The sequence below is a fragment of the Python bivittatus genome, unplaced genomic scaffold (assembly GCF_059951505.1).
Source record: "Python bivittatus isolate LINGU-HERP-01145 unplaced genomic scaffold, Pbiv_v1 ctg000030_np1212, whole genome shotgun sequence".
Lineage (NCBI taxonomy): Eukaryota > Metazoa > Chordata > Lepidosauria > Squamata > Pythonidae > Python > Python bivittatus.
This window is the reverse complement of record NW_028277031.1, coordinates 1,911,544-1,935,405: the sequence shown is the minus strand read 5'-3', so window position 1 is coordinate 1,935,405 and position 23,862 is coordinate 1,911,544. Positions and strand designations below refer to the sequence as shown.

Below are 23,862 nucleotides of genomic sequence, written 5' to 3'. Positions count from 1 at the left end.
TAAAGTTGCTGCCTGCTGTAACCAACTGCCACACAACACCTGAGGTTAGACCCACCAATCCACCTGCAGCTTAAGTTCTCTTCAGGTTGGCTCTGAAGACCTCAAGGACCCAGAAGATCTCTTTGGCTCCAAAACAGGTTTACTCCCACTGTGGCCACCTAACTGCACTCATGACAACTTGCTCACACAACCATCCCAGAGTCTCCGTAGTAACCCAACTGAAGAGGCCTCTTCTGTTGACTGAGTGGGACGAAGTTGGCAACATCCTTTCAAAAACACTCTGTGAGGAGGTGCACAGATGCGCTGCGTACCTCATGACAATGGTGCAAAACTGAGTCATGGCCCAGAGAGAAAGTCAGTTCAGTGTGAACCCTGCAAACTTCAGTGGAAACAACCTGCCCACCTCATGCAGCTTTGTCATGAAACACAACTTGAAAAGCTCCCACGATTCTGGTTCTCAAAGCTTTCCTTGGCAACTTCCTAGCCTCATTTGAAATCATTCCTATTTCTCAGTTTCCTTCCAAAGTCCTCAAATCATCCAAGAAACCTTCTCAGCCTCAGCTGATTGCTGATAGTGAAGAATCTCTGACTCTTCTAAAACACTCAAAAACCACTAAGACAACCCATTACAAACTACTCTTTTTAGCAAGCCATTTATTGACACTATTTTTGGAGCCTGACTCATAACTCAGAGCTGGCAGGGCTGTCCAAACAGGGCAGTGACTCAGAACCCACCGGGCGCAGGACTCCACGTCCACACAGCCCCCTTTCACCTGAACAGTGCTCCGGGGAGGGCCGTTGTACAGATGAACAGAAGTATTTGCAGGATTCTCTGAGACCTGGGATTCACACATACACCCAGACCCACCAGCCTCTGGGGATCGCTAGAGGGCTGATTCTCTTCAGTCAAGACCACCAGGCCACGGAGCGTGAAGGCCCTTAAGCCCGACTCTTGCTTGCGCAAGACCCCAGTTTAAACCATCCCAACAGTGCCCAGCTTCTTTCTGAAGACCTCCAGCAAAGGGGACATCTCCCTAAGGAACTGGTCGCACGGTTGAACGGCTCTTGCTGTGACAAAGCTTTTTCATAGCAAGGTGACTGGAGTCTATCTTCTTGGAAGACAAATTTCCACGTCCTGAAAAAGCTGCAAACCTAGGAACAGAAAAGTCGTTCCAGTTGCAAGGGGCTTCTGAAATCAAAGGAAATGGAATTGCACCAGCCATGCTGGTTTATCCAACTCCAATTTAAAACAACAACAAGCTCATCTAACTGCTTTTTTACCCCAAGCACATTTTCACCAGAGGTCTCTCTTTCCTGTCCATACATCTGCCATCAGGAAACATTTCCTGGATCGTTTCCTAGAAAAGGCGAGGAGGCAGCACTGAAACAATGGTCTGCCTGTCCTTCCTACCCCTGCATGCCGGGTCAAGCAAGCGCTGCCCCGCCCTCTCACACCAAGGTGAGATGATGACCAAGGAAGATGCTGTCTGACAAGACACAAGCTTGAGTGATGCCCCAACAACTGGGCACATAGTCACCCTAGTTGCAGACACTGATCTGAAGGCTTTGCTGGTGGCTGTTGAGCGCTGGGGCTTCTCTCTCCCTCCCTCTTTGTGGCCCTGCCTGAATCTGAATAAAGCGATTCAGGCTTGTGCTTAGGGAGAGCATCTCACTGGAAGACCAAATCACGCTACGAGTGAAGGCATCTGGACTATTAAGCAGCCTCCAAGAAAGATGTGTTTCTTACTTTCCTCACCTGCAAGAGGCATAGATAACCTTCTGGTTCCTCAGATAAAGCACCATGCCAGTCCACCTGCGCTTCCCCATCACAATATACCTGCCAGGCAGGAGGAATAAATGGGTCAGCAGAACCAGAAGCCATACGGTCAAGGAGGCCAAGAGTTGGACCATCTGGGCTGGGAGTGGCTCAGGTTTTGAAAAGAGAGAGAGAAGGGGGCCTTGTACACCCTCCATCTACAAGGGTCCCCAAAGAGCCAAAGAGCACTTCTGCTCAACCTCACAGATTAGTGGAGAGGGATTTTTTTTCTTCAAGGGGTTACACTTTTATTATTATTTTTTAATTAATCCTTTCAGGAGCAGCCCCCAAGGCTGGAACGGCACAGCTGATGAGCGAGGCGCTGGAGCAGGTGGGAAAAAATTTAGCCTCTTTTTTATTATTTATTTTGGAGGATTGCCCATCTTCCTTACAGAAAATATTTTAAGCATCAAAACATTTTAAAAAAGGAAATGAACCACATAACTGAAAACTCCAGTTCTGCCATCAAATTTCAGGAGCGTGATTCTGGTAGTGCCCTGGGACGTCTCAAAACAGAGACAGAACCAGTTGCATCCATTGACTGTAGGGAGCTCAAGAGGGTTTCGCCCCTTCCACCCAGCCAAGGAAAAACATCTGGCCAGGACTAACCCAGGTCATCACTAAGATGGGATCAGGTTGGCACCCATTGGTTGGCACAGATACACCCCCTGCCCTCCGTTCTCTGGGCACTCTTTGGCAGCAGGCAAGCCCAGTTGCGTCAGATGGAGTTCTGCCCCTGCCCTGCCAGGCTGCTGAGCCGTTCCCCGGCCCGGAGACCTGGACCAGCCGGGCAGCGCTTGAGCAGCCACCGCAGGGGTGGGGTTCACTGCTGCCCTGCCCTGCTCCTCAGCGCGACTCTCCCACGCCTGTCAGCCCCGTTGCGGCTGCTCTGGAACCCGGAGTCCCGGGGGACAACCACAGAGGCCTTGCATGACCCCAGAGTGAGCGCTGAGGGATGGCTGAGCCGACTTTCTGGCCCCGGTCAAAACTCGCCCCCTCCGCGGCCCCAGCTTCACCCCCGTTAAGGAGAGCGAGCGGTGGATGTTTTCCTGCCGGGGGGGTCAGAGGAGAGGAATCGATCGGCCGGGCTCCCCCAATCGCTGCCTATCGTGTGCCCTGTACATGGTCAGTGAGGGTGACCGCTCTGTCGGCATCGTGCCTTGGCAGGAGAGGGGCCAGCAGCGGGAGCAGCAAATGGTAGCCCAGCATCGTTTTTGGCCAGCTCAGGGACGGGGGAATCGCCCCTGAACTTGCTCACGAGGAAGAGCTCACGGAGATTTGGGGCTAGCAAATCTGTTCTACCTACCTCTTTGAAAACAGTCCAAGCCCTGCTCTCTGTCTTTCTTCGCTCTATTCTTATCTTTAAACACAAATTAAAATGTCAACTTGACAGAATTTGCAAGATCACTTGGCAAATTTAAATACATGCTCTATATCTCCATGAACTGCAAGTGAAGCATAAACTCACAGTCCAAGCCTCAGATAATGACAACAAACAAAACGAGCTGAACCTAAACAGTGCCTTTCCGATCAGCGCTATATTCGTGAACACGCCTGATGTTAAGCAGAAAAGCCAACATTTCCCAGCACATAGAAAACTAGCATTCAGGGAGAAAAGTTCACTCTGGTACTTCCCCTGACGTGCAGAGAAATGAACTCAAAACTACGACTCTTCCACTGCCCCCCTGAAGGTGCAAACTGTCTCTCCGTGGTGCCATGGCCTAGATGTTTCTGTCTCGCCACAGCAAGATGTTCCTGGCTTCCACCGAAGTAAGGCAACTCATATACAATGACTGCCCTGTTTCCAAGGCTGACTAATAGCACCTCCCAGCCAGCAGGGAACTTGGAGCGTGGCAAGGAATTCCTGGCCCTCCAGCTTGGAAAGAGACACACCAAAGAGGTTCAATTCCCTGAAGAAAGCCTCGGAGGAGAGGACGGCCCTGAAGGCAGGCCTGCCCGTTGCACAGAGAGAGCATCTCCCTACCCAGGGTGCCAGGCTTGGTTAGGAGAACTCAAAAAGGCCAGGGTTCAACCAGGGAATCGCGACACCGCCCTAAATTATTGATTTACTTCAGAAAACAGATCCAACTCAATCCAACCATCAATTCAGAAAATCAACCCGATTCCATTCAGACGTCCACATCAAATCCCATTGCTCTGAACTGTTTTTGAAAAGCCCAGTGCTGTCCATTCAGAAATGTCTGAACTTATTCAGAGGCATCCAGTTCAATCTGATGGTTTGGGTTGACCTTCTGATTTGGTTAGGAAAGTTGACTCGATTCGGAGACTCAGCTGAACTGCTGTTGACTCTCTAACTCAAAGCTCTGGGCAGCCTTAGTGTTGACACCGCGGTGTTTCCATGCTGATCTGCACCTGACCAAAGGAAGTAGGCAGGACCCAACTCTGCCCAAAGCAACATTCTCCATCTTGCAATCTGCACCTTCTAAGCTGTGCAGTTAGTCAGCAGGGAAGAGACATGATGCCGTCAGAAACATTCTCTTCCACACTTTTTCCATTCTTGAGGTGTGTCTTGTTTTCACAGACAAGCAGGCAGCTACAAATTCCAGAATGATATCACAGGGCAGCGTAGACAGCACCGGCCCTCTCTCTTCCCTCCCTCCCTCCACAGTGACCATGGCCTCAAATCGCCAGAGGGGAAGAAGTCCACGTTTTAGCTTGGAGCAGGTAAGGGGAGGCATGGGAGGACATATAAAATCCTGCAAGGTGTGATAATCATCGTTATCCAGACCCCAAGCATATCTGCCTGGACAAGCAGCATTCCTGTAACGTTACAAACTCAGTAATACGATAAAATAAAAACTAAATCTGTGGGTAGAGAGAACATTTGCTCCCTCTCTCGCAAGGTTAGAACTTGGGATCGTCAACAGAAATTTACATGGGGAGGTTCAGTGAGGATTCACCGACAAAGGACCCCAGAGGAAGAGGACTATCCGGCTCTCTTTCCAGCTGGTTTCAGGCAATGGCTGCTTTAGTTTAGTGTTTCTCAACCTCGGCAATTTTAAGATGGGTGGGCTTCAACTCCCAGAATTCCCCAGTCAGCATGCTGGATGGGGAATTCTGGAAGTTGAAGTCCACCCATCCTAAAGTTGCCAAGTTTGAAAAACACTACTCTGCAATAGTTGATTCCCTTTGTTAGGAGCTGGATAAGGGTAGTCCTGCCCTCTGAGTCTTTCTGCACCTCCCAGTGGTCTTTTCTACTATTGAAGATGGTACATGGCAGGATGACATGGGGGATTAGGGGCTGGAGACCCTCTGTCGCAGTGGTTCCCCAGTAGGTGGTTCCAGTTGGAGGAGGAGGAGAGGTCAGCCTGGTGGCTGTTCCTGTGTGGGGTGCCAAAGGGCTGGTCCTCCCCACTCCTGCTGTTTAACATTGACATGAACCACTGGAGGTCTAGGTGAGGTACCTGATTCAGGTATCAGGTCCGATTGCCCCCCAGGGCCCCCTGCAAAAGTCCTCTCTCAGTGCCTGGAGGCTTGAGAGTCTGGATGTGGGAAGCCTGGCGAGAACTGAACCCCAGGAAGATGGAGCTGCCGTTTGTCCACCGTGGCTCCATCAACTCCGGTGGTGTCTCTTGAGGGTGGGTGGGTGGTTGAAGGGAGCAGGTCCATGGCTTGAGGGTCATCCTGGGCCCACAGATACTGCTCGCCTCCCCTGGAGATAAGATTGGTTCCATCACCCCTTCTAGCTAAAGCTCTCGTCGAAATTGAGTTCTTCCCAAGCATTCAGCAACGTTGTCAGGGTTGTGCCCTATGATTTTAATCTAACTTCACTTTAACTTTCCTTTACTGTGGTATTTTAGAATTGTGGCAAACTGAGATGTGGCAGTGTATAAATTTAATAAAATCAATACAGTCGGGGCCACTTCCAGACTCACAGGAGGCCCACCTGGCACACCATCCCGGGAAGAGGGCTCTCACTCGCCCACCCGTCTCCCTGAGCTTCTGGAGGCACCAGGCTGGCCCCCGAGGGCCCCCGAGGGCTCCTCTGACGCTTTTAAGGACAGCCCCCACGTTGTGGGGAAAAGGGGTTCATCCCCAAGGGCTGAGGGCTACCAGCTGGGCTGATGGAGCGGAGGCCACCTAACGGGCCCTCACATCCACCCCAGGGCCTCTCCTCCCTGCCGAAGCCCAGGGTGACGCGAGGGCGTGCTAGGTGGCCTCGGCTCCACCGGCCCAGACTGCTTTTCACGCCCTCCTTCTCCTCCTTCCGGAGCTTGGTTAACTTTGCATCCCACTGGTGAACCTTTTGCCAGAAGCAGAGAAGGAAGAGAAACCAGGTTGCTTAGCAACACAGGCGCCATGCCCGCTCAACCCAGCCTCAGGGGATGGGATGGCAGCCCTCCCTGGCAGAGCAGGGGAGAGACGGGCACAGGGTCAGCCTCTGCCCAGACCCCAGCACCCCTGCGGGGTCGCCTCAATCCCGCCTGGGCCGGGACAACGGCCCGTCACCCAAGGAGCCCCTTCTGCCAGCTGCTGCCGCAGGGCAGGGACCAGCCGTGCAAATCCTGGGGGGTCTGGAAAGCCAAGGTGGCGCCTGCGATCAACTTTCACGCGGGCAGACTTTGGACCGTGCGGTCGCGGGCACCCTCTTGACCGCTTTGACCCCTGCCTCCTTGGTTCCCTGCTTCCAACCCTCCAACAGCGTGAGAAAGGAACTGGAAGAAAACGCAAACTAGCCGGATTTCAAATGTAGGAAATACACGCGCTCTCCGGAATCACACATGACGTGAAGCCCTTGCTTGTTTAGCTGCGGCTTACTGAGGAAACCCCCGAAACCCCCTGCGCCACGGGGTGGGCCCGGCCAGCCCCGCCAGCCCCGCAGCGAAGGAAGGCTTCAGTTTTCTCCTGCTCCTGCTCCTGCTCCTGCTCCTGCCGCTGTTTTATTTTTATACTGTTCCCGCCTGGCAAACTGTTTCACCGTGGAGATTTTTTTAGTCGGCTGTAAAGCTGCCTGGAGTGTATTTACAAGAAGGAGGCTCGGAATACAAGGAGTAAAGCCGTGCCTGCTCACGTGCCCTCCGCACAACTTTTACAAAATTTCACGCTTAACGAGAGGTGCTGGTGAAAACAGCGGGCAGCTAAACTGCACGCGGCACTTCCTGCACAGGGTGCAAACGCAGCTCCCCTTTTCCTCGAGGCTCCAGCACGGAAGAGGAAACAACGCCGGGCCCCCTTCCCTCCCCGGAGCCTCCCCAACTGCCCGGCCGTGAGCTGCAGGGGCCAGGAGCCCACGTTGACGGCTCCTGACCTCGGCCGTGGTGGTTAGGGATGGGGGGGAGCGAAAAGCTTATCTCCGTCCCCCCATGCCCCCCCGCCGACCGTTTTAGGAAACAAGAGGCACAGTCCTCACAGGCAGCCTGGCTCTTTGGTGCTTAAAACGGAAATGCACAAATTCCCAAGGAGTCAAATCCCAACCGTGGTATCAACACAAGAGCACCACGTTCCGAGGCAGTCTATCTCCACCTCAAATCCAGGCCATCAGGACCAGCCTGGGAGACAGGGCTGGCTGGTTCACTTCACCGCCCCCCTCCCCAAAACACAATCCCCTTCTCACTCGGCAGCAGAGATCCCTGCCTGCCTGGGGCGGGGGGGGGGGGGAATCAGAAAATAGGGCAGGCTGTTTCCAAGCAACTACCTACTTCCGAGAAGAGCCAAGACCAAAGTGGGCTTGTAGTTCTCATATGAAAATTGCACCAGCTCCCCTTCTCGTGGTGCCCTCCAGATAAACTGACTTCAGTTCCCATCATTCCCAGCCAAACATGGCCAGCAGCGCTGGCTGCAAATGATGGAAGCAGCCCTCCAAGCCGGCAAGGCTACCTTACGCTAACAACATTATATTGATCAAGCTTGAGGTTCAATTCTATTATATTCTGTAGGATCCAAGCCTCTTTCACCATCAGCTTCTCCTGCCCCCGGGCCTTAGAAACAGGAGCGGCCACGTTTGCTCCCTCCCGTGGCCCCGGGGTCCCCCAACTTTGCCGGCACCCTTTCTTGCCGGCAAAGTCACTCTTCCGCGTCTGGGTTTCACGAAACTGGGCTGCCGGCAGAGGAAGCAATTAAAGGGATCAAATGAAATCAGGGAAGCTAGAATTAACTGACCACCGCCAGAGAGGCGAGGGGGGGCTTCCACCAGCGGCGAGACAGCAGTTTGGAAACAGAGGTGGGTTCAGAGGGAGGCAAAGGGTGAGAAGAAACAGGCCACGTCCAGCACGTTCCGCATGCGAACCAACTCAGACCACGGGGCACCTCACACAGCGGGCCCCTTTCTCTGCCCTGCCTGAAGATGCCACAGGTTGAACTGGGAAGTTTCTGCAAGGAAAGGAGGGGCTTTGCTCTCAGCTATGAAAGACAGCTGTCTCCCCCCCCCCCAGGCCACCTCCACAGGTCCGGACTTCATCTCCCAGCATTCTCGGTGATAGCCGTGCTGCCTGGGGATTCTGGGAACTGACATCCACACAGCCTAGACTGGGACATAGGAAGGAGTGCTAGAAGCAGCTGTGGTGTTGGACTGCTTTTCTTAGATCAATGTTTCTCAACCTCGGCAACTTTAAGATCTGTGGACTTCAACTCCCAGAATTCCCCAGCCAGCATGGCTGGCTGGGGAATTCTGGGAGTTGAGGTCCACAGATCTTAAAGTTGCCGAGGTTGAGAAACACTGGCTTAGAGGAACATCCCGTCATTCCTCCATGAATGAAGACTGAAAAAGACAGGTCCGGCCACTGAGCCCACTGCACCACATCTGCATGCACACGGCCATCGAAGGGGGCCCTCCACCTCTCTGGGTTACAGGCTCCACTGGTAAACTGCTGGATGCAGGGGGCTTCTCTTTCCTCCTTCCATTGCCACCGCCCCCAAGGCACTCAGCGGCTGGGCCCCCCCCAACCCGCTTTACGGAATTGACCCATTTCCTGCAGTTGTCCCATACATGGGGCTGTAAACTAACCAACAGGTCAGGTTTGCACAAGGGCTGGCGTAGTCATCCCCTTCCAAGACGCCCCGGCAAGTTGAGAACAAACCAAGGTTTGCACGTGTGCAAACACAACCACCAGCTCTTTCACTGCTCCGAGGACACACGTTTGGCACACCCACCCGGCTTCTGTGGCTGACCGTGGGCTCCAACCTGGATCGCCCTGCTCCTCCTCCTGGCTCCGATCCACGGCAGAGGACCGGTCCTCACGACAGCCTGACTCTTCTGCGGCCGAGCCAGCCTGCACCCTGCCAGCGATTTCCCAGTCTGGCACCCTCCAGAAACGCTGGACTGCAGTTCCCCCAATTCCCGCCAACGTGCAGCACGTCTGGAGGACCAGCCAGGAAAGCTGGTCCACAATCACTCTCAGAGAGTTGGAGATCCTGCCCAGAATATCAGCCTGCAGAGCCAACCCTCTGCTGGCAGCCATGGGTGTTTCTTCCGCCTTGCCAGCCTGCAGCTCCCTGAGGTCTCCTGCTACCACAGCAAAAAGGAACCTGAAGTCATGGCAACAGCAATTACCTGCTAATTCTCCCAGTGTGAGAGTATTTCCTGCCTTGCTGTTGCAACTGGGTCCCCTTCATACATGCGCTTATGTAATCTGGCGTTTATGGGCTGAATGACCTGAATGTGCTGAACGTGCCAATCAATTGTATCTGAGGAAGTAGGAAATGAGACTTGGCTGAGGGCAAGGAAGAAACTTTTTCCGCTTGCATTTTAATGCAAAGTCAGTGACACACTTTCAGATCAAAATGTGAAAGGAAACATGGCTGTACTTCTAAATTCTCCCTTCTCTGAACTGGTCATGTAGTCGTCCACTAATGCAAAAATGTGTGTGCAAAAGAGCAGGCAGCACACACATGCAAACTTGTACTTAAGACTTCTCCGACAGATGCAGAATATTAGATGAATGGGGCTTGAAACTGGAAAAAATAGAAATTTAGCTGACAGATACATCCATCAATGGGCACAAACGGCTCTGCTCAATTCGCCACTTTGCACACAGAAGCCAGCCCTTCTCCAAGTTTGCAGCCACTGAGTGAAACACAAACTTGTCAGAGCCAGACCAGACCAGCCACTCTGCAAACATCCTCAGTGCTTCTACGCCAACCAGAAAAATAAAAATTACCTCCAAGAGGTTTTGTACTTTTGGAGGCCCCCCAATATACAGGTTTTCTTTCATTAAAAAAAAAAAAAGGGCTACTACATCTGGACTCTACACAGACATACCAACCTCAGTAGGAATCAAATGTTGGAAACGGTTAAAAGCCACATCTTCCTTTCCGTCATAATGCGCCCTTCAACACGGAAGAAAAGGAATCACGCTGGGAAAGTTTAGCTACAGAGCGTGTGATTACTACAAGATTCCCAAATGTGCTCCAAATCAGTGAGTGGATGGTCCTCAGAATGAGGGGGGCTGAACTTTCCAGACCTCCTCTTTGCATTTATGAAGTATTTTGCCGACTTTTCTCAGCCACAAGATCTTCTGTGTTCTGCATTCTGGAGGTTGGTCTTCCTCTTAGGAGCAAACTCTAGAATGAGGCAGAACTGGAAAGAAGGGGGCAAGCGATTTTCCAGACTCTAAAAACTTCACTCCATCTGCTCCACTTCAATTCTGGTCATTGCCCAGCTAGCACAGACAATGGTGGGGTGGATGGAATCTGTAGTCCAACACAATTGGGAACCCTGGGAGCAGGAATTCCCAGTTGGATGGGCTCAGCAGCAGGCAAGTCCCCAAGGTGGTTTTCTATAAGCATGCAATGGGTGCAGGTAGGTGTTCCAACGTGTGGTCCTCGCCTAGGAAAACAGCTGTACTCTGCTCCGCTCTTGCAGAGGCCAAGACTTTGCACAGCCTTCCCCACCTGGCCCTGCCAACATATATTAGGACTGCAGCTCCCAGAATTCCCGAGCAACAGAGACCAGGCTACAAATAACCACCACCAAGAAGATCGTTACTACAGAGGTAGATTCCTGCACTGGGCAGGAGTCATGGATGGGATGATCCCAAAAATCCCTTTTCATCTTCACCTTTCATGATTCCCCAAAGGCCAACTAGATGCCTCTGGGCAGTCCACAGGCAGAACGGTGACTCTTTCCTCTCTTGCCTTCAGCGGCTGAAATGGAGGACACCTTCTCTAATAGTCCAGGTAACACTGGCCTCTCCTCCTCCTCCTCCTCCTCCTCTAAAAGCAATCCAAGGCAACGGCTGTCACTGAGAGCAGCACCTTCTCACCCCTGGTCACTCCTTCTCACACTGGGCTTTCAAGGTTGCAAGCACAACATCAAAAGAAGGCAGCAGTTACTCTGGATTTAATTACCGAGAACACAAGGGTACAATTTTGTGCACTCACAGAGACTTCGGTGGTATTAAAGTATTAAATCCTGGGCTGGAATACCACTCTACTCCCAGCTTCAATTCCACCATAGCCTGGGAAGAGGGGAGCTTGGGCAGTGATCAAGCCACTCAGCTTGGCATCAGCTCTTATCAGGGCACCAACATCATTTTTTACCCCTCCCCAGCATGGAGCATCCCTTTGTCACAGCCGTTGCATCTTGAGTCAACTTCCGACTTAATCGGCTCTCCTGATCCCAGTCTCTCTGCCAGCTCAGACCGCATCAGCGCAGCAGGAGGCTCAATCTGCGCCCACGAAACTTTCTGATATCAGATGACCCTCTGGGCAATTTGGCACTCTGGTTCTCCTCAGCATTCTGGGTGGCCCCACTGATCCCCCAGGAGCGTCCATTTCTCAACTGGGCAGGGGAAGAAGGCGAGGTGGCTGATCTGTCCCACTGGGTATTTCACCGACTGTCTCTCGAAGCCTGGCAAGGGCTACCACTAAGAGGAGAAGATGGATCCATCTTCTCTTTCAGAAGCACCGCTGGTGCTTGCAAAGTTCTGAGAAGGATACTGGACATCTGCCTCTCATTCTTGCTACATTAAATAGCTCTTTCTCGTCTCTTTCCCTGGATCTGGGACACCCAATGTTGGCAGTGGAATGGCTCCCGGGGTCATCCGCTGGACGGCCCTTGACCGCTGAGAGGGAGTCCCTCGGGCTGGAGCACCAGCTGTCCGCCTCTGCAACCCCCAGGCCAAAGGTCAGTCCACCAGACGTCACGCTGCAGCTTGGGAGTTTAGGAGGATCTCCCACTGAAGGAAGCGCTTTCCCCGTTTCTGGCTCAAGCCAAAGTGTTAAATATTTATCTGGCTCTTCTTTGATTTAAGACCGCTCCAGAGGAGAGGCCTTGGTTTTGACACAGACCATTGATGCTGCTATTTTTAAGTACGATTCTGCTATGTTTTTAATTTGCGCGTTTTACATTTACTAGGCTTTGAGATTGTGCAAGCTGGTAAATTTTATTAAAGGGTCAGCAGAAGTGCCTCAAATAACTGAATGCTCCTGTATCCCAGGTCAGCCTTTACAACCAGTAGCTATGCACACAGGAGTTGTGGGTGCTTCTACGGCGTTTCCTACATGTGAATCATTCCCATCCAGGTAGGAAAACTTGGCTCCAATGTTTGCAACAGAAGAAGAAACTGCACATTCTTCTTCACATTCAAACTGAGAATCAAAAGTAAGGTGGTGGAGGAACAAAACATGGGTTTCAAAGTTAGACTGGGAAACTCACAGACACATGATGTGATTATGGTGAACTGACTTGGATAGCTTTTAAAAAAAGAACTAGATACAATCCATCAGCAGACTGCCAATTTTGGATCTCTGAACTGGTTATTGCTTAAACAATTCAGGAACTCTTCATCAGCTAAAAGATGTTTCAGTTGGGTAACAGATGTTTTTCCTAAAACGAGAGCCAGTCTGGTCTAGTGGTTAAGGCACCAGGCTGAAAACTGGGAGACCCTGAGTTCTAGTCCTGCCTTAGGCACGAAAGCCGGCTGGGGGGCTTTGGGCCAGTCCCTCTCTCAGCCCCCAACGTCAGGCTCGGGCGACAAGCCGGTCAGTCGACTACTGTCGCCACCGACGGATCAACATTTGGTTGATCCAAAAAAAAGCGGGCTCTGCACATGTGGGAAAAATGCCAGGAAAAAAAATGTTTTTCTAAAATGTAGTATTTTCAACACACACACTTACAAAAAACACAGAATAATTATTCTCCCTTTGGGGCTACACTGAAGGACTGCCATCCTTCAACGAAGACTTTGTGACACACGTGGGCATATATGATAAAAGGAAATGCTTTTGGCTTCAAAGTGGTTACGATTTTTATCTACGGTGAATCAGGAGGCAGATTCTTATTTATTTATTTATTATTAAATTTGTATGCCGCCCATCTCCCCCAACAGTGGCTCTGGGCAGCTCAATCATGCACTGAGTCTTCTTTAAACGAGTAAGTAGCCTATTCGCCATGGCATCTGGCGGGACTCCTCCATGCCAAGGCAGTATACCTGTGAACATCAGGCAAGAGCAGAAAGCGCGCGAGAGAAGCTGCTCTTATGCCCTGCAGGCGGACTTCCTAGCCCAGCCTAGCAGATGTCCCAGCAAAGCACTTCTGAGGAGGAAACAGAGGCTGGGCTGGGTCTACGTGGAAGTGGAACGTAACGGTAGCCGGGAGAGGCTCCCCAGGTCCTGCAATCCCCTCCTCGCCTGGGGAAGGGCAGCGCTGCAGATGGGCAGAGCGAGAACCCACGGCTGTGCCCTGCCTTGAAAAATGGCCCGGGAGCTCTACGTGTGCCGAATGCGAAGCTTCTGCATCGCTCGCGTAGCTGACAAAGCGCATCTGAACAGGGGAGGAAGAGGAAGAGTGGCCGACCCCGCTGGCAAAGAGACCCACCCCCACAACTACTACATAGTTGTGGAGTCACCTCTCCATCTCCTCTGGGGCTACACACATCCCCCAGTTGGAAAGATGCACATCAGGAGATTACGATGCAAACGGCAGAGTTGTCAGCCTGACAACGCAGGTGCCCAGAACAGCTGCTCAAAGCCCGAAAGGCAGAGACTTCAAACCCGTGATGCCGCGAACGAGCCCTCATTAAAATGCAGATGCAAGAGGGAGAAACGATTTCAAAACCCAGCCGGGTTCGTCTTCAAAAATATCCTGTCTGATCAGCCTCTGCCTGAGGCTTCCAAACCACGTTGCCCATCAGGCCACGGGGGTCTCTGATCTGATGCCCCCCTTCGGAAGGGCCGTCGCCTGCAGACAATAAGAAGGGAGGGCAGCGCGGTAGTCCAGCACGTCTGGGGACATCAGGGCCCAAAGCACAAAACTCAGCCCCTTCGCCCTGAACAAGGGCACACTCATGCAGCTTTTTAAAAGGTCACACTTGGCCCAGCTATTCCTGCCAGTCAGCAAGGCCAGCGAGATCCCCAGAATACACAAAACACTCCACAGTATCCCGGCGTAACTCAGAAAGAGCAGCATTTGCCTAACAAGGCAACCTGCCCGAGATTGCCTCTGAGCACGTGCCAATTTCTTTTCTTCACCACTGGGCCTGGACACCCCATCTGCATAAAGTGAAAGATGAGCTTGGCCCATGCTCAGGGGCTAAGGGAATACAAGAGAAGCCGGCTGCATTTCCACCCGGCATCACTCTAGTTGGCACGCACGCGAGTGGAGAAGCCCCGGGCCTCGACCAGCAGCAGCGACGATGGGCCAACTCTCGTGTGGGTTGCCCTCTGCCCACCCAGGCCCTCTCCCAGCCCTGGAAAACAGCTGGTTCCAAGGGGGGCTGGCAAAGCCAGGCAGGCAGGCTTTTTGCCTGGGTTCGGGGCAGGGTGGGCGCAGCGGGGGGGGTCCTGGGGCTTGCAGCAGGCAGGGGTAGCCTTCTCGCCCTTCTTCTCTGCCTGGAATTGGCCAGAGCCAAGCCCCTCTCCCCTTCAGCTTTCTTAACGGGCATTTTAAAGGGAGCCTTACGCTCCGGTGAAAGGGAAGGAAAGCCCACCCAGCTAAGGGCACCCCTGCAGCAGCTCTCACAGCTAAGCAGCTTTAGAAAGCTTTAAGCAGATTGTGGGGAGCTTTAAGGTAATTAAGGAGCAAGAATCAAAGAGCAGGTTGGTGAGCAAGCGAGGGGCTCCTCCGACCGCCCCGACAGAAAGCCACGCAGGCTGCTGTGGGCAGAGCTGGGCCCACCACCCAGATGCCCTGGGAGGGAGGGAGCTCTGCCAAAGGCGGCGAGGCAGGAGGAGCCCACCCAGGCCCTGCCTGCCGCTCTGGCAGAGGAACGAGGCTCCCCCGGGGCCTCGTCGAGCCTTTGCATCCGGACTGGGCAACCAGCAGCGCCCGGGCCCCTCTCCGGGCCCCTCCAACCCGTGGCCTGCCTTCTGAGCCAGGAAGCAGAGTGAAAGTGCACCTAAGCCCTAGAGCAGATGCAGCCCCCCGGGAACCAGGATACCTCTGGAACGGCCCCACCCGCTTTGCAGTCTTCCGTTCCTCCCCCCACCCCGTGGCCGTCCAAAAAGTTGCTCTAATCGGAGGCTACGATGAGCTCACTGAAGCTGAAAGCTGAGGCTAGGCTAGGCTCTAGCCAGGAACCCCAGCAAATGGCAAGGGCACATCCGTTCACGTGTACTGCACGTCTCGCAGGTCACCGCCGGTGGTATCAAATGCAGGTGTGAACAATTGCACCACAGATCAATACAGCTGGGGAGGTTTCATTTTGGCTGAGGCAAATTCGAAGCCAGTTCCTTCTGGCGGAGACCTGGACACATTCGGGCATTGATTGTCCAGAAAATCAGAGATCAAAGCTATCTGACCTGCACGTGGGGATGCTGAAAGATGGGGCCTTGCAAAGAAATCTGAGGGTGAGAGAGGAAGAACAGTACAGGTGTTGTGCAGCGCTCCCCAAGCTGGTGCCCTCCAGATGTTGGACAGCAGTTCCCAGAATTCTCCACTGAAGCTCACAAGAAGGCATGGGCCAACCTCTTAACTCAGGGCCAGGGGTCCCCGGGGGAGGAGCCGACTGATAGCTGCGACCCCGTAACTAGAGCCTCACTCCCTTTTTACCTGCGTGGCGTGCCATCTTGCGTTTTTAAGCACACGCCCACAGACCCCCCCTAACAGGCTGCGAGGCCTGGGGCTCACGTGCCACCCTTCCCACAGCTTCTGGAATGGGGGGACCCAGATGTGTGAATTCTTGCTGCCTCTGGGCTGCGTGTGTGAAGGCTTCGGGGACAAAACGGGTGCCATGGCTTGCAGGTCCTAAAGGCACACGCAAATCGGGAGGAGAGTGAGAACATCTTTTCAGACTCACAAATTGATTAAAACACGTTTTATTAAAGCTCGCGAAAGCTTATGTTTTTCCATCTGAAAAGGTGCTTGCAAACTCCTCTTGATCTTGGGCCACCATAGACCAACACAGCTGCCCTCCTACAATGAAAGCCCCCAGGCCATCCCTGAAAATGCCTGAAACCTCCTCCCCAAGCAGGCCCTGATCCCACCCCTTTTTCGAGGGGGGGCCCTAACACGCCTGGAGTGGCCCTCCAGCTGGCCAAAGTTGCACACCTCTGTCTTCGTTAACCCACCTCACAGGACTGTTGTCGGGCTGGAGTGTGGGAGGCTCGGGTGTGGCCCTGGGGGGCAGAGGCTGGACAGAAAGGCAGGTTAAAGGCAGGTTGGCGACAGGAGTCTGGACAGGAAAGGGGGGCTGGCTAGCTCCTGGAGGGTCAACCCTCCCAATCAAAAGTTCTAGTGGAGATTCTGTAGGTAGGAGTCTTACGCAGAGTTCTTTTCAACTGTTCCTTATTTCTTTATTGCAGTTTTATATCGCCCAATAGCAGACACTCTCTAAGCAGTCCACAAAATAAAGTTTAAAACCCTTGAATGCATAAACGTAATTAAGCAATTTAAAATCAGAAAGAAATTAAAACAGCCCCAGTGGGGAAAGAATAATCAGCAACATAACACAGCAAACAGTGAAAGGCTCTAAAAATTGCAAACACATTTTAAAGTTTTCCACATTCAGCGGAGAGTCACCAGGAACTGTGTAATCAACTAAGCAGCCAGCGATGGGCCTTCAAGGACGCAGCCACTATGGAAATGCGGGTTCCAACAGGCCCTGAGCTGCATCTCCATCATATTACTTTTTGGTTTATATCTCACGTTTCCACCTAAGTTTCACAGCTGTTTCAAAGCGCCTAACAATGAAAAATAAAGTCGTCTTTGAGCCAAGCTTGACTCCTACTGTCTTCGTAGAGAAACCGTGTTAGCATCTTGGCAACAGCGTGGAGGGGGTTGGCATGCCCTTCTTCCTCAGAATTTTTTTTTAACGTCTCAGTCCAGCCCACAGCCCTGGTGGTCTCCCATCCAAATACAACAAAGTCCAACCTGGCTTAGTTTTTTTCAGATCAGTGAAGGGTGGCTGGGTCCTGCCATCTAGCTGGGCAACTAGCAATAGACGGGAGCCAGTAAACCACAGGAACTAGCACCAAGCAGAGCTCCATCATTAAAGAGGAGAAGAATGTACAAGGTGGACTTGGCCACTGGTAGATGTATGGCCAGGAAGGGCCGGTTGCACAGGCCTGGGGGGCAAGCCTTTAAGTGGGGGCCATAGCTAAGGTGGCCTTGTTCCTGCAACTGCTGTCCAATCTCAAAGGAGAAGCGGAGGAATTTCGGAGGAAGACCAGGAGGGCCCTAGAGGAAGTTCTCCCCCTCGTCTATCACCTTTGTGATATATCCTAAGAATACAGCATACAGACAGAATCCTCGCTCTGAGAAACATACCTCCTTATGCTACCCCACAACAACCCTATGAGGTAGGCCTGGCTGTGAAAGAGTGACTGCCCCAAACTCACCCAGTGAGCTCCTTAACTGAGTGGAGATCTGAACATGGACACATCAGAAAGCCAAATGCCCACTTCTAAGCTTTGCCCTTTTCCTTTTGCAACGAGGGTGACCTTGGAGCTTCGGTGTCTCTGGAAACACGAGGACGCCCATGGCGCCCTGGACATCCACAAGCAGTGCGGTGGGCTTTCTGCTGCTGGACAGCAGGCCGCCTCCTTCATCTCTCCGCGCTGGAAGGGCTTCAGACTGGAAGGGCCTGCCTTCCTCTCAATGAAGGGTCCCCCTGAGGGGGAGGGGGAGGAGGAGCCCCCCAGGGAGAGAGACGCAGCAGGCAGGCTGCGGACGCCGAGAGCCCATCACCTCCTCCACGCTGACCTCTCAGAGCCCGCTTGAGAAAGTGCTGCCTCACAGCAGCAGAGAGCTCCCAAATCCTGAAATGCCTAATTCTGGTGGGAAGAGAAGGGCAGGGGAGACGTGCGCTCACATCAACCCCTTTTTCGCCTTGAATACATTTTTTAATCAAGACTTGGGCTGTTCACATTGTGGCTTATAACCCCTCCCAACATTTCCTCACCAGAATTATCATTAGCATGGCAAACTACGTGAGCGGCATCACCAGCAAATAAACTGGTTAGCAAGATCTTCAACAACAAAAAAGGAAGCACAGTTTATTTTTTAAGAAAACACTTCTCCAAAGATTATCCGAATTTTCAAAGCATTTCTTATTCTATCCAGCCCGGCACTGCAAATTATAATGACTATTTTCCAGTCAAACTTCACACGCATTTTCAAATCGGACTGAACTGGTGAGATTCTACTCTGGCGGAGGCAAGCAATGTCCACTGGGAACGCAGCCCAGCTCTGTGGCTGAGCCTCGTGAGAGCCCGTGGCTGGATTTCTCAGGAAGCAGCGAATGAGCGCCCAAGGCCAGCAACGTTCCTTGTGGCTGGCGGGTACAGGCCCCGGTGTGCCAGTCTCCCCTCTCCAGCACAGGCTTCCTGCGAAGACCCCCTGCCCCCGACTGAGACACACGGCTTGGCTGCAGCCCCCAGGCCTCCCCGAGCCTCCTTCGTGCCGGCCAGGGATGAGAAATGTGGGTGGGGACCCATGGTGGGGAAGGCTGCCTCCCAGCTGTCAACGCTGCATGTCTTGGGCTACAGGTTCCATCATGCCCGGCTGGAAGAATGGGGGGTGTCATCCAATAGACGCAGAATGCGTCGGGCTGGGAAAAGTGGCCATGAAGTTTCTGCCCCCCTCTGCATCTGCTGCCCTGGAGGAGAATCTGCAGCAAGAACCTACGGGCAGGTTCCTGCTCACACCACATTTTAGGGAAATCTGTACAGGCAACATTTCTTGCAAAAAGCAGTCAGCCTCCTTTTCAGCCCCAGTTCCCACACAAAATGAATCCTCTTCTGTGGGTGGCGGGGGACACGATCCATCATCACCCCCCTGTGTCTCAGAGGCAGAGCAAGTGGACGGAACCCCCAGCAGCTCTTCCCTCCAGCCCCTGAGCCCATAAGCAACTTCCACGCTCATGCCTCAGGCCGCTTTCCCGCTGGGCAACACGCTCAGGGTCTGGGGACACGAGGGGGGAGGCTGGAGACGGCTCTTCTGCCTGGAAAGTCACAAAGGCAAGGACGCCCTGAGGTTACGCTTGACGCCTGGGGCTCGGTGGACTCTCCTGGGAAGAGCAGCGCCTCTCCCAAAGAGTTTCCACTTCCCAATCTGGCCCACAGCGCTGGGACTCACTGGAAGCCCCCCAGCCAAGTATGAAGCAGGCCTGATCCTGCTTAGGACCCCCATGGGTGCGGCCATCTCCCACAGGGACCATTCATGGCTTCCCACCACCACCACCCGCCCCCAAGCAAGGGGTGGGCTTCTTCCCTTCCCAGCTGTGGCTCCCAACGTGGCTGTACCTGACAGCCCCTGCATGCGTGAAACGGGCACGCCTCGGTCTGCCCTTAAACCTGCACTCAGAGGGACACCACCAGATCCTGAGGGTCTCTGCAGGAATGTGCGCGCTGGCTGAATTCACATGTCTGTGTCCGAATGAAACACCTCAGATCCAAAGCCTGGCCTTCCCACAGCAGCTTATGGGCTTCCCCCTGCCCAGCAGGCAGCGAGGTTATGAGGGGGCTTCCGAAAGCCTCCCCAGATCAGCACCCAAAGGCAACAGATCCTGTTCTATATGGGGAGGGGGGTCCGAAGTTAGGATTACTTGAGCTAGAAACACAGAGGTCTCTAAGTCAAGTGCTCACATCAAAGACGCAGCAGCCGAGCCTTTCAAGGAAGGCAGCATTCAAGCATCGACTCCGAAAATGGCAGGCTGTGGCCCAGAGTTCCTGCCCCTTCCTGCTCCCCCCCAAACACAGACCCACGTGCTCACCCCAGAGCCAGTGTGCCACCAGGGCAGGGTGGACTTACAGGAAAAGAGGAGAAGAAACAGGAGTGGCCAGTGCAAGAAAGAAGGTGAGGAGCCCAGGGCAGTCAGACTGCCAAGCAACCCGCAAGCCCCTTGGCAGCAGAGAGATGCTCGGAGGCAGCTGTCGGGCGTCAGTCTAGGAGGCCCTCCCCTCTGCTGGGTGGGAAGAAAGAAGCCTCATGTCCTGGCATCAATGGGCACCTGGTCGCCCCTGCCCCCCAGGGGCTGCCAAGGGTCTCAGAGCTGCGCTGTGCAGGCTCTCTCTGTTTAACTCCGAGGGTGCCTAACCAGCAGGCAGAAACACTCCCCAGCGGGCACTGCCCTCTGAACTGACCCAGGAGGCCTCTTCTCTTCCTTAGGACACTCCTGGGGTTGAAAACTGGGACACATTCGCTGGCCACCTTCTGCTGGAGACTGAGCCCCAATTTTTGTCTCGGGCAAGGCGAAGAAGTCCAGAACTAAGGTTTAAATCCCCGGCGCCCAAATTCTTTTTCTCCCGGAACGAAAAGGAGGCCAAACGGTCTGCATCACTGACAACCAGGGAGCAGAAATACAGCCAACTGAAAATGTGGCACTGGTGTTCAAACAGGCCAGTGCAAGCAGCGGCCTCCAGGTACACTGGCTGGGGCTCCCATCGTCCCCAGCCAGCAGCCTTCTCTCCAGAATTCCCTAGCCAGCAAGGCCCTGCCGGGAATTCTAGGAGTTGGAGCTCACACACCTGGAGGGGGCCCAGGCTGGAGAAGGTTGATCTAGATCACGGTTTTTCAACCTGGGCGACTCGAAGACGTGTGGAATTCAACTCCCAGAATTCTGGGAGCTGAAGTCCACACGTCTTCGAGTCGCCCAGGTTGAGAAACCCTGATTTAGACGATGGGACTTGCAGTACTGCGGCTTGCCTGGAGGAGGGCTGGAAAGGAAGGGAGGTGAGCCAAGCCAGGGCCCCCTCTTCAAAATAGCCAGCGGTGGTCAAGTCAAGCTCCGCCAGAGCTGCAGCAAAGGACTGCAATGAGAGAGGCCTGGCCGGAGCGATGGCCGAGGAGGGGGAAGCACCCGGGCCGGAAAGGCAGCCAGATCAGACAGGCCATCCTGGGAAGGATGCCCACACCCTGTGCCAGGGCTGGGTTCGCCTGGCCAAGTGGTCTCACACTTCCAGAGCACAGGAGGGGAGCACGGCAGAGCGCTGGCCCCGTCCCAGCTGCAAGCAGAGCTGGAGCCAGGGCTGGGAGCTCCCTGCTGCATCCAGCCTTGGCACCCAGCCTTCATGCCCCTGGCTGCTGCTCTGCCAGCCCAGGCCTCAAGCCAGCCACCCCCTTGCTGACAGCCAGCAGCAGCACAATCGGGGCAGCTCCTAGGGGTACTCTCCGCCCCCCACTTGAAGGGATGGGGCATCCACCTGTTCCGGAGGGTGCCTTTCCACTCCCAGCCCTGATGCCAGTCTGCCGGCCGGAGGGAGCGGAGCAGGAGCAGGAGCAGAAGCAGCGCGTAACGCTGCATTTCATTTTCCTCCGCGCACGCAGCCGCTTCCTGGGCCTGCAGCGCCAAGTGCCCCGGGGGGGCCGCGGGGGGAAGGGCGCCGCACCCGGGCATATTCCGGGCAGACCCCGGCGAGCCCCAGCCGGGGTGGCTGCAAGAGGGCAGGCGGCCAAGGCCAAGGGCGCCTCGCCGGGCAGGGGCGCCGGACGCCCAGCCGCCGCTGGCGACGAGGCTGGCCGGGGCGGCGCGGGACTCCCCCGCGCCAGACCCTCCCCGGGGCTCGCAGGCAGGACGAGGCGGACCCGCCCTCGCCGGGAAAGAGGCTCCCGTCCGGCGGGCTGCCTCCCCCCGCCGCCCGCGCAGGAGACCCGGCGCCCGGCCTGGCACCACCCGCTGCCCGAAACGCAACCCGTGGCCCGGCGGGGGAGGCCCGGCCGCGCCGGCATCCCGCCCGCCGCCCGCCGCCGCCCGCGCACTCACTGGCTTTGCCCGGCTTGGGCCTCTGCAGCAGCTTCTGCACCGCGCCGATGTCCTCCGCCTTCACCGCCTGCATCAGCTCCTGGTCCTTGCCCATGGCGAGCGGCGGCGGCGGCGGCGGCCGGGCTGGGCTGCTGGGGCTGGCCCGGGCGGGGTCCTCAGGGGCGGCTCATCCCCGGCCGCGCCCCAGCCGGCGCGATCGGGGCTGCGGAGCTGCCGGGGTCGGGGCGGGACGGGACGGGGCGGCGGCGGCTCCTTTGCTGCAGCGGCTGCCGCGGTCGCGACGCGCAATGGAGACGCGCGGCCGGGGCGCAGCGCCTCGCCGGCGGGCGGGGACAACTCGGCTGCCGGGCTCCGGCGGGGGCTCGCTCAGCACAGCCGCCGCCACGCCACCGCCACCTCCTCCTCCTCCTCCTCTGCGGCGGCGGCGGCGGCGCCGTTACTCCTGCCGCCTCGGGCCGGGCCGGCTCCTCGCCGCGGCCGCCGCCGCCGGGACCCTCGCTCGAGCCGGCGACGAGCCCTCCATGGCCGGGGCGCGCCGGGGCTGCAGGAGCCGGCCGCGCTCGCCTCTCCCGCGCCGGGGCCGCCGTCCTGCTGGGCGCAGCTCGCGGAGGAGGCGGCTCCCGCCTGGCCCGGCTCGGGCGGGGGCGCCGGCTGAGCCCCCACCCCGGAAGGCCCACGCCTGGTCATCGGGCGGCCCGCGCCGAGCCGGGGCGAGAGCGCCTCTACGGACGTGCAGAGGGCTGCCGCGCCTCGCCGCCGGACCGGCCAAAGTAGCGGGGACGCTCCGCGCCGGCGGCGGAGCTGCTGGGCGTCGAGCGGCGCCCGAGTCATTTCGGAGACCGCGTCTGTGCTGCGAGCCGAGGCCGCCGAACATGTGCAGAGGGCCTTGCGGGCGCTCGCCCCCTCCTTCCGCCGGATCCAGACGAGGGGCCGAGCGGGGAACTGCCTCGTGCGCGAAGCTCTCGGGGCGAGCCCGGCAGGCGAGCCCGTCGCTCCGAAGCCTCCGAGCGCGCCGGAGGAACGGAGAGCCGGGCGGGGACGCCGGGGAGGGCGCCAGGTGCTTCTCGGCTCCCGGCAGGGGAGCGACGTGCTCCGAAAGGCGGGCGGGCGGGCGGGCGGGCGGCAGCAGCGGGACCGCGGTGAGCTGCGGGTCCTTTCCACGAGAAGGCGATTCCGGTGACCCCGGCGGTTCCGAAGAGAGAAGGGACGAGCCTCGGGCAGTCCAGCGGGCTCGTGGAGCGCACTGGAACCACTGACGCGCCCCCCTTGATGTCCCCGAGGAAATCGGCCTAACTTGCCCTTCCCAAGCGATCCTGGCAGCTGACCGGCCGCGGCTAGTCCAGACTCGCCCCGCGGAGACCTCGCCCGGACCCACCCGCTGCCCCTCGGATAGTCCCAGCCCGGCGCCTCGCCGAGCAGGCTCCCGGGGGGCGTTCCGCGGCGCGCAGATCTCTCAGGTGGATTGACTTTCGGTTGGAGCCATTGCATTCTGCACGCTGAACAGCATGTGTGCACGTAGCCACTCGTGGCTTTTTCAGCAAACCTTGTTTTAAAACAGGCCATGGAGTAGTGTGCTGGGTGAATCCAGCCTCTGGCTGCCTTTGAGGAGTGGTGAGTCAACTTGCACTGAGTGCAGGCAGGGCCTTTTGCTGTTGGCCTCTCCACCCAGAGGGTCTCCAAGAGACAAGAGGGCCTTGTGGCCCCCCCATTTCCAAGGCAGGGGGCTGAGAGTTCCAGAAAACAGATGGAGGACTCTCAGTTAATGGTGGGGCTGAGACATTTGCTGAAGTGACAAAGCCTCCATTTCTTCTTTGGCTGGACTAGGATAAGCAAGAAGACTGCCAGATATTCCCCTGCACGCCCCATCCCCATCCCCATCCCCATCCCCATCCCCTGCCACATGGTGGGAAGGAAGCAAGGAAGGAAGGATTATTGTGAACCTGTGGG

General features: G+C 55.7%; 1 protein-coding gene across 4 annotated transcripts in view; it reads right to left on the bottom strand.

Moving 5' to 3' along the window:
- The window catches only part of CASKIN1 (CASK interacting protein 1), a 99,589-nt gene extending 76,846 nt beyond the window's left edge, over positions 1 to 22,743 (bottom strand). The window contains exon 1 of one of the 4 annotated variants that reach the window (XM_088152344.1): positions 21,916 to 22,743. In XM_088152344.1, the coding sequence (XP_088008470.1) occupies positions 21,916 to 22,009 (94 nt within the window). In that variant the 5' untranslated portion in view covers positions 22,010 to 22,743. Of the gene's footprint in view, positions 1 to 8,926; positions 9,154 to 9,326; positions 9,402 to 21,915 lie in introns of those variants that run through there. The other 3 variants (XM_088152348.1, XM_088152352.1, XM_088152354.1) reach the window with 3 other exon arrangements.
- Between the last annotated feature and the right edge of the window lie 1,119 nt (positions 22,744 to 23,862).